General features: G+C 39.3%; 1 protein-coding gene across 1 annotated transcript; it reads left to right on the top strand.

Annotated features, from left to right (window-relative positions):
• The first annotated feature begins 3,499 nt into the window (after positions 1–3,499).
• LOC131469084 (PPARGC1 and ESRR induced regulator, muscle 1) lies at positions 3,500–10,711 on the top strand. Its single transcript, XM_058643933.1, has 4 exons — positions 3,500–3,744; positions 4,217–7,828; positions 9,064–9,180; positions 9,414–10,711. Exons 2-4 carry the CDS (start codon positions 4,240–4,242, stop codon positions 9,527–9,529), a joined length of 3,822 nt encoding a protein of 1,273 aa, XP_058499916.1. The 5' UTR covers positions 3,500–3,744; positions 4,217–4,239; the 3' UTR covers positions 9,530–10,711.
• The last annotated feature ends 48 nt before the right edge of the window (positions 10,712–10,759 follow it).

The raw sequence follows: 10,759 nt of genomic DNA, 5'->3' as shown, positions 1-10,759 counted from the left end.
TTTTTAATTTCTTTGTTTTTATGAAGATACACATTCACTTGAATATATTGTTCCTTGGTGGACATTGCAGGAAGCCCAGTCTTGGATTTTCTTTCTATTCAAAGTAGTGAAAGTGATTTGTTTACAGTAAAAGATGATGTTGTTGACATTCTTGTGTCACTTAACTGAAGATAGGTTTGTACGGTTTCTTGGACCTCACAAAGATATAAACACAAGTACTCAAAGTCAATAAAGGGAAAGGCTTGTTTTTCCCAAAAAGGTCAATTTTGACATGTTTGTACAGGAAAATCACTGATGTTACATGATAACATTAACTCTTTTCAGTTCAACCAAGTCAGGACAGTGAGCAAGCAAGAACTCAGGAATCTAAATGGAACTCGGCCATCGTTAATTTGACTATTTACACCTGTGGCCAGTCAAGATGTCTACCACGGCAAAGGCCTTTAGTCAACAGCAGCATGAAGTGAGACAAAAGAGCCACACCACGACCAGGTAAACTGAAAATTCAACTCTACTGTAAGCAGATGTTTTAAGAAGGAAAACAACCGTGTTTTTAATGTCCACGAAAGCTGAATTGGCCCAGTTTGTTCTGAAACGGCGGTTATTAATCGCCATCTTGTGGTTAACACCGAGTACTGCATGGTTGTGTCGACGTTGTTGGGGTCATTAAACATGAGTAAGAACCAAATTAATTCACAGTAGACGTTGTTTTGAAGAGTGGACACGGTGTGTGGACGTTTACGTGCTCGTCACGTGCAGTGAGACTTTGACATTTCAGGTGAGGACAATGCTGTTTTTGTTTGTGCGACTGATCAAATCTCACCATTGTCAGAAAGTAATAATCCCTTCGAGTGCCTGCGGGCGCTTCATACACTTAATCAACCAGTACTGCAGGTAACATCATGGGCCAAGCTACTTCCTGGTGTTTTGAAATATTCGATTGAAGGTACTTTTCCTCTTCAAATAAAATGTACAATAAGTACAAAAGTACACAATAAAAACCGTTCATTTGTCAGCTCTTTGGTCGTTTTAAACTTCTAATTGATTAAAATGGGGTGGACCCCTCCTAAATAATTACAGGGCAAGATAATTGTGTTTGTACACTAAGGTAATCCAAAGAGCAGTTAAATTGTTTCAAACGAGCAAACGTATAAAAGGATACTGCAAGGATACACATTGAAATGACAACAATTACAAAAAATATAAGAATACATTACAAAGGAAATAAGGATAGCTCAATTAAAAAGTATTTGGCAGACACAAATCTTTTAAGAGCTTATTTAAAACATTCTCTGGAAGAAACAGACCTCAGTTTTTAATTCACAGACTATCACAGAATAGCTAAGTAGCTACATTAATTTTATTACATTGAAAGGTGTATTCTCAGTTGACACCTTTTGACTTTGGAAATAAAGATTTGAGGTTATTTTTTTGCAATGTTTTTGTTTTAACGTGATGATGACGACTTTCTCCTAATACTGACGCACATCTCTACTGAAACAGCGAGAAACGATTTCAAGAAGACGTGTCAGAACGTGTCAAGTTTACTTCTCAAATAACATTTTAAAACCAACTATAGTTGTATCACTTGTGATATAAACGCTGAGAGTTACAATTATGTGAGGGGGGGAAAAAACAGGCCTAGATCTATAAAGTCCACATCAACCTGTGTGGCATTTGCAGATTGCTGAACACTCAAAATAGGAATCTTTGTCTACTGTTTTCTGTTTTTCTACCCTTTGCCATAATTAAGTCTTTGCACCCCTGTTTGAGACAAAAGATGCCACCAACCAAGGATGCTTAGTAACGGGACCATACACAAACTCTCTTCTCTGTTTAAACATCTTGTCACTGAGCTGCTCCTGAATGCATCTGTTTACTGGGCTTTGTTTAATTGACGATGAGTTCCCGGGGCAGACATGGAAAACAATTAGGGTGGAATTCTGTCACATTAGCTGCTGTGAAACAGCCCAAACAGATTCCAACCTTAACTCCAAGAACTGACTCATAAGAGCCTAATCCTGTTGATGGAAACAGAATCCCACCCATGTCAAAACGGCCCGCTGCCCCAGGTGCAGTAGTCACACAGGCCCTCCCTTTATCACAGCTGCTGAATTGAGAGGACCCTCTTGGGCACACAGCCCAGGCTGTGGTTTGGCTAATTAGAGGGTCTTTTTTTTCTCATAAATATCTATAGACATGAAAATTAGGTGGATAAAGACGGTAGTTACAGCCTTTGAGAGAGTGAGAATCAAATTCTTAACCAAATTTCAAAAATTATAGCTTTGGAGTTCTGTGATCTTTATACCTTCCTGCAAAAAACTGACATCTGTTGTTAAGAGATTCACCAGTTTCCATGAAAAAATAATAATATCAACTGTTAAAGTAGTAAAATATGTCATCATCATGAATCAACACATTCAACTGCAATTAAGGCACATTAGGCATCTGTTAAGCACAGTTTAACAGCTGATAATGAGATCAGGACTGATAGGTTATCTTGGTATCTCTGTCAGTGACATTTTGACAGCAAGGATGGTCCCGTAATCACATTGTCCTTACTCTTACTGATAGCTCTAAATAAAGGCTTAAGTCCCTGACAGATAAGCCGCTTTCCATAATGGTCGCTTTCACACACATGAAGCACAACAGTTGCTCTGGATTTGTTGTCATAATGTCACATGGTTAAGATATAAATGTGTATTTGTTAAATGTAAAGTTAAAGAAAAGATGTCACAACTAGTAGAGCCGGCGTAGATTTAAAAATATAATCTGACCTTCAGGAAAGGAGCTACATTGAATTAGTGACTTTTTACGGTTTCAGATTTGATATTAAAGAAACCTTTAGTTTACTATAAAGGCAAATCTGATTAAACGATAACATTTTAATTGCAAAACAAGACAACCTCCAGTCACAGTGTATCATGCAGGCTTCGCTCATATATGTGCCATGTAATGAAATAAGGCCAGTACATATATAACTCAAAAGAGCAGACAATAGTGAAACACAATAAAAGCAAACATTCATGTGAGGTGGTAATAATAATAATAATAATAATAATAATAATAAAACATATTTTACCGAACTTTACTTAAACATGGTTTCCTTTTATTGTTTTGTTGTTGTTTTTTTTTAGGTCCAGATGAGTCACATGAGTCCCACTCTCCTCTCCTGCTGCGTCTGGACTGACTGAATTGGAAATATGCGGATCCACTGCCGGCTGATGATGTCAGAAGTGAGTTTCAGCTGACTCACACACACACACACACACACACGCCTCATGTGATCCTCATCTGATGACAGCCTGACTGTAGTTTGGGGCAGCAGCAGCTGCCACTGTCACCAGTAATGATTTTTTTTTTATTTATGTTTTTTTTTTTTTTTTGTAGAAAATAAGAGTAAATGGGCCAGAAGCAAATACAGATACTACATAGATCACTATTAATCAAGACAAACCATATCGTACCATATCACTTCACGAGCAGTTAAATAGCTTGCTGTAGTGGAGAGTCTATTTCAAGCCCTGAAACATTATGCCTCTGTTGGATGTGGGGGCTTAAGAACTTTGCGTGTATTACGTGATCGGGAGCATCGCTCTATATTTATCAAATCATGGGGCCTGTGACACTGCATGCTTCTGCAAAGGAACGTCTGCCAGAGAACATACAGCATGGTGCTGCTGAGACTCCACTCTCCTGCCCATTCACCTGCTGTACACTAGGACCACAGCTGCAACCTGACAGGTAGGCAACCTCGACAGATTTGTATAATCTGTATAAATATGCAGACAGCTAGTAATGCAGAGATTACTAATATTTAATGCTGTCATATTGATATTTACTTTTATTTAAAGTTTTGGCTCCCTGTTTTCATTTATTACCCTGAAGCAATTTCTTGGAACAAACTATTGTAACAAGTTTGCATTTTCTTTATTAAATTGTATGTGCATGTTTTTGAATTATGTTTCAAAACATTTAAAACATGCTTATTAATATGTTATATATGTTATATATTAAGTTGTATTTAAATATGAATTCACTTCCTGATATAACTGAATGGAAAATGAACATTTGAGGCAGTTTAGATCTTGGATTTCTGCTTTTAATATATTTGATTTTGAAGAAAGATATGATGACACAATTACCTGTAGGAAAATCTGAATATTTTGGAAAATGCCTGTTTGTACCTCTTGTTTTGTTTTTGGTTTTTTTACAGGTCATATTTCACTCTAAGTGAAAATGGATGAATTTCAATACAGTGTGGAGATCTCTGACGGAGACTGGGAATGCTTCTTCGCAGAGTGTGAGGCGTGCGACATGCTTCCTCCTCCATTAGCACGTGTGGATGACTCGGGGATGAGTGACATTGATGATACAAGAGCCATCCTTGCTCAGAGGGCTCAGAAGGTTGACCAAACAGTGACCCCTCAGAAGAACAACAGCCCCACAAACTGTGAGGGCTCTCCTGTAGAGCATTACATCAGTAAGCATGGCGTTGGGGGATTAGAGAGCATCCTCTCAGGCAGTGAAGAGGATATACACCTTCAATCTGTCAATATGTTTTTTGAAAGCCTGAAAAACATTACAGAGCCTGAGAGGCTTGCTCGACCATGCCAAGTTACAACTGGGAAAAATAGAGAGGCAGTAGTGGAGAAGGAACAGTGTAGGGATGGGCAACAATCCAATAGCCGCTCATTGCCAATAAACATCCCCAAGTTCAACTCTCTGCCTGCCAGGGGTGAAGCAGCATTTGGCAAAGAGACCATGCGACCTGTCGACACCAGCAGCAACAGAAACACAATGAAAAAAGTTGAGCGTGACTTCAGCTTTTCCCCGGAACCTGTAGCCCGTTACTCAGTGCTTAACAGCAGCACGGATGAATCAGTTTACCCTGAAATAGAGTTGGTCATCAGAGAGGACTCCTCCAATGAAATCGGAGTAAATGATGTAACGCAGACTCCGCTTCATAACCTAACATACAAGGATGTCCGCTCAGAAACAACACCTCCCACAGACAAAGTGATGAAGGTACAGATGTGCGCACCTCTGAAGGATGCTGAGCAGAAACATGTAGAAACACACAGTCAGCTAACTTTCAGAAATAAGTGCAACACAAATTCACCTAGCAAGATAGAAATGTTTCCAAATCTTAAATGGAAGGACGAGCAACCCCCCATTTTTCAGTTTGATGCGCTGAGTGTAAACAAATCAGCAAGCCAAGAGTTGTCTCCATCTGCCTCCGTCAAAAGGAAGAGAAGGAAGAAGAGACGACTGAGCTCTGAACCGCCTGAGAACACACCTGGATGTGAGAGGCGGGTTTTCGTTCGACCGAGTGACTCTGAGGAGGAGTATACAGGGAGAGGAGGAACGAGTCCATGTTTATCTGACAAAATTAATCTTTTTCATTTCCATGAACCACATGTGTCCTCTTTATATTCAGGCTCAAGCAATCTTCCATTGAGGAATTCTGCTGGGATGAAAACAAAGGATTTCTGCCTTACTGTTCCATCATGGGACAACCAATACACGCATGTACAAGAGAACGCACTTAGACAAGAAAGATGTAAAGCAGCAAGCGTGGCTGGAAACAATGCACCATATAACTCACTGAATTCAAGTCATGACAATGTCATGTCAGCAGCAAATCACAGTGGTAATGTGGTAACAACTTTACAACCATGCATCACATCACAGGAAGAGGAATTAACCACACTGAATAAATGTACTTGGTTGCCAGTTTCAGTCATTGACCGTGTAACTGGTGTATCAGCTGACAGTGAAATAAAGGACAGCTGTGCAGACAGTCTCAAGAACTCGAATAAAGTAACGCAGACAATCATTGGTTCTGAAAATGACCCTAATCTAATATGTTCAGCAGAGGTCAAATCAATAAACGACTGTATTCATCCATGTGCAGATTCACATGATCCTGCTGTGGGGGCCAGCCAAAATGACATACTATCTGACGCTAAGTCAGTCCTGGCTGCAGAGCCTGGAAACTCTGTTGGAGACAACCACTCACTGTGTCAGAGTGAGACTGAGCCTCAACAACAGCTGGAAATCAACTGTTGTGACGCAGACATGTTTAGCTCTACTCTGGACAAGACTCCTGCCCTCGACACCAACCCACGGTCATTCGATGTCAGAACTGAATTTACTGATTCAGCAGTGTCACCGTCAGTGGCTTCTAAGAATATCTGTGCATCCATGCAAACGGGAAGCAGTCAGAGAGAGATTCAAATGTCCTCATCTGAAGATTTAAGTCCTCCAGATATTACACAAGAATCATCCTGCTGTACTGTGCACACAACATCGTCAAAGTCACTCTCAAATGAAAATATTACAGACTTGCCTGGTACTTTTTGCTCATCTCTCAGTCAAAATGAGACTGGAAGTCAAGCAGAAAACCCCTCACAAATCCTGGAAGTAGATGCTAAACCTGAACCTAAAAGTCAGTCCGTATCAGAAGACTCAACAGAAGCGCCACCTGATTTACTATGTGAAGCAGAAGACGTTGTCACAGCATCCAAAACTGAACATGAACCAAAAAACGCACCAGATTCAAAACATTCAGCGTTTGCCATGTCATCCTTCTGGAATGAAATGGAGAGGCTGACAATCAATGACATTCTGGGTGTGCGAATGATCAGCGAAGCTGCTCCCGCCTTCTACCGCGAACCTTTACAGGAAAATCAGGAGGCAAACATGTTTGTGACAAATGAATCAGGCTCTTTGGCACAACTGGAACCTGAATTTAAGTCCAAACCAATGCAAATGAATGAGCATGTGTCTTCTGAGTCTGTACAAACCAATGCGTCTCCTGATTCTGTAGAAACAGTTTTGAGTATTGTTGATTCTTCTTCTTCAAAAAGTGTAAAGTGGAAGAATCAACACATCCCAGTGAGTGCAAGTACTGACCTTTACCCTCAGAGTGTGATGTCACATTTGAGTGACATTTCTGAGCAAGTCCTCCCTGAAATTGCTCAGAAATACCATAGAAGGCTCTCCAAAAACACAAGTGTACACAATCTTTATGCCTTTGCAAAAGGAGAATCAGAAAAGTCCAAGGAACAAATCCCTAAGAAAGTTATAGACATGGATTCTTCCCCTTCCTCTATGGCCGACGGCTACAACATCTCAGTTTCAAATATTCTTCAGTACTTCTTTGGTGGAAATCAGTCAAATACCAGCCAGTCTGCTGCAGACGACACATCCACCTTATACACAGAAGGAAATTCTGTGTCTGAAACATATGATCACTTTTTCTCTGAGTTTGACACAGAAAGCTTCTTCTGCCCTCTCATCACAGCAGAAGATCAGGCTAATGATAAGCGGGTTCCTATCTTCTCCTATTCTCATTCAACTAATAGAAATCTGCAGTTCCCTGAGGCGTATGACTGCTTGTTTGCGTCCTCTTCTTCTGATGACTCCTCTGGATCTGGTGAAGAAGATGACGGCAGTCCTCCTGTGAGGGTAGTGAGCAGGTTCAGCCGTGAGGCAAGCTCATCTCAGATGTTAACAGACATGTATGACAATTTCTACACAGATGGTGACCTCAGGCAGAATTTCTTCTGGAACACAACACTCTCTTTCAGGAATATTAAATTTTCCGGATTCACATTCCAGAAAGAGACTCCATCAAACTCTCTATCTTGTGTACCTGTGAGGAAGCAAAGTTGCAGAGCCCTTGGAGGAACAGTTTATCCCAGTTATGCTATGGGAAATCAAAACATGATTGTTGATCCTCTTCTCTACCACCTGGAGGACAGGATCTCCAGACAACAAGTGCAGGAGCCTTTCATATATGAGACAGCTCTTGTAAATCCAAGTAAGTGCACTTTCCAACAATGAATGCAATCATTTATCACTGAAGGTTTTGTGGTGGCTAGAGGTGTGAAGTAAGTTGTAGCTCAGTAACCCACCTCCCAGCTTCATTTGAGGCTAAAGTAGCAGTTACTAGAGGAACTCACTCAAATCTCCATTAAAATGTGGGTGATTTGAGATGTGATTAAGATGTTTGAAGTCAAACCGGTTTTAATTGACAAACACAAATAAGATGCTTATCTTGTATTCATCATTTGCATTAAAGCCCATCTCAAAACATGCAATGATGAAGCAGAACCCTCTAATTTGACACACTGATTTCAGAGAGATATTGATACCATTTTATTATTTGCACAAAGCTGTTTTTTTCAGCCATTTAACATCACATCAATATTAAATTTAAAAATGTATGCAGTTATAAAGAAAAAAATTGGGAGTTTTGAAGTTTCTAAATGACTTTGTGCAGCTTGTATATTGTATAATCATAAAATTACTTGTATAATATAATTCAATAATAAAATAAGAATAAAAAAAGCTTGGTTTAATTCCACAGAGCATTCTAACAGAAGCTGAGCGATAACGGTGCAGACTCTTACATTATACACATGTATAACATCACTTTTTAAAAGTTTGTAGAAATGGAACTTGATTCTGTATTTAAATATTAACAGTCTTTAACTCTTCCAATCTAGCTCTTTTTTTGTCTGCCTTGTGGACAGTTGTAGTGTGAAATATGTCACCCACTTAGTCAGCTGGTAGAGTCATGACCGGGTCAGACTCCTGTGCCTCAGCTGTTAGAGGACACTACTGGACTGCAGTGGTGAAAGTGGAAGATGAATGGTTGTACGTGATCACCCTCAGTGAGTGTCCTCTTTGAGCAGCCAGTGTCATGCTCTAATTTATGTTTGGCTGCACAAGGAAATGGGGAAAAAAAACTCTCCCTTATGAGTATAGACTTCCTTTTAAGCCTCATTTTGCCCTTTAGAGAGCCTTGAGAGTCACCGATTCAAACACTTTAGCATCAAGCAGCCTTGTCTTTGCAGAAGCTGGGTTTTGACCAGGTGACAATGTGACAGAACAGGTAGTCCTCATACAGTATGTCACTGCTCTGCTGATGGTGTCTTCATGCCAATTGTAAAGCCTCCAAGCACACACTGAACTCAGCTATTGTTGTGACACTTTTATTTCCATGTGCTATATTTGGATGAACAGGTAAATGTATCTAACCCTCTGTTTCAGGGCTGGATACCCCCCTGCTGCCACTCAAACAGTCAGATATGTGCCTGGTTTGTATAGCGTTTGCCTCATGGGTACTGAAGACTGCAAACCCACAAGTTGGAGATGCTTGGAAGGCTGGTATGTTTGTTCATATGTCGCATTAATATAAAGACTGGTGTTATAAAAACTAATTTGTCATTCATCATGTTTGTAATACATTTTATTGCCTCTGCAAAGGAGGTTTGTCAGTAAAGTAAAATATAGATATGGATGAAATAATCTGGGTCAACTTCAGGAAAAACAACACCACCGTATTAATACTATATGCTATATGATGACTCAGTTTTCATGTGTATTTCATTTTCCCTCAGTCCTGCTGGCAAATGTGAGCGCCCTGTCAGCAATCGGATACCTGCGAAAGTACGTCAGAATACAGGCGGCAGCAAGTGAGAAGAAATTGCATCACACCAACCCACCCGAGTCCTGATTCCTCTTTTTTTATCTCACGAACACTAGATATTATTGGACGACCTGAGTCTGACTCAGAATATGATGACAGAATGATGTGCTGTTTGCACAACAAATTTGCACATGTAATGACGTAGTAAGTGTCAGTTTCACAGATCATTTTTGATAAAAAAGAGAAATTGAAAATGGCTCATTCAAAGTTTTGTTTCTGCAAAGGCAAGATGAGACATGTATATTCATCAGACTGAGAGCTTTGGACGGGTTAAAGACATTTGTAAATAAGGTTTCAGTAAGTAAGATTAGTGGCTGAGCTCTGGTGTTGTGATGTTCGATGGACTTGCGATAAATGGATTAACTTGAGCCTTTAAAATGATTTAGAACGAAGCTGTTGGAACACGCCTGTTTCCATTACATTACTTTGGTGTAGCAGAAGATTTTAAGCACAGTGATTGTGTTTAATGTTTCCAGTAACATTTACTGAAAAAAAAACCACATTGTTGCGGTTCAAATATATTCTCTTCATTTTATTTGTGCGAGAAACTGATCTCTGATGCCAGTATTGATTATATATTTAATGAAGGGCATTTTATTTTCATGATAGATAATTTATAGATGACTGTACAGTACTTTCCATGTATTAATGTGAGATGTTGGTGGGGTTTTTTTTGGATTAACTACAGAAAACCTGTGGGTTAGTGTTTGTTGGTGTTTCTCTGACGTTACACTTTTTAATCACTAGAGGGCAACATAAGCTCACATGATTGCCTGAGCTGGAACAGAATAATTTGAACTGCAGTTTGTAGATAATTTACACTAAACTGTTTCTCTCTGAGAATTGTAATACACATAATATAGAATATAATAAAGCTAATAATTATTAGCATAATAAATGTAAATTTTTAAGAGGAGATCCTTTTTCAAGTTTCATGTATATTTCCTCCAGCAGGTGGCAGGGGTGAGCTAATTCCAATTCTTAAATCTTGCATTCACATATGGGGACACAAACTGGCATTTAAATCCCCCTTACATTGCTTGTGATTTTTATATATATAGTTATATGCATCTAATTTACAGCATTTACAAAAGTTGTCAATGTGTCGTTCAAATAAGACTTGCAACAAACGTGGTTGATTTGTTTCTTTTATTTCCAAATATAAATAAAACACCTCAAACAGAAATGGAATAAAAACGAAGCCATACAGATGTCAGTTCTGTGTTGTAGTTATTGTACCATTAGCACCTTTAAGGC

This window comes from Solea solea, chromosome 11, assembly GCF_958295425.1.
Source record: "Solea solea chromosome 11, fSolSol10.1, whole genome shotgun sequence".
NCBI classification, from domain to species: domain Eukaryota; kingdom Metazoa; phylum Chordata; class Actinopteri; order Pleuronectiformes; family Soleidae; genus Solea; species Solea solea.
Note: the sequence above shows the minus strand (reverse complement) of the source record. Positions and strands in the feature narration are given on the sequence as shown.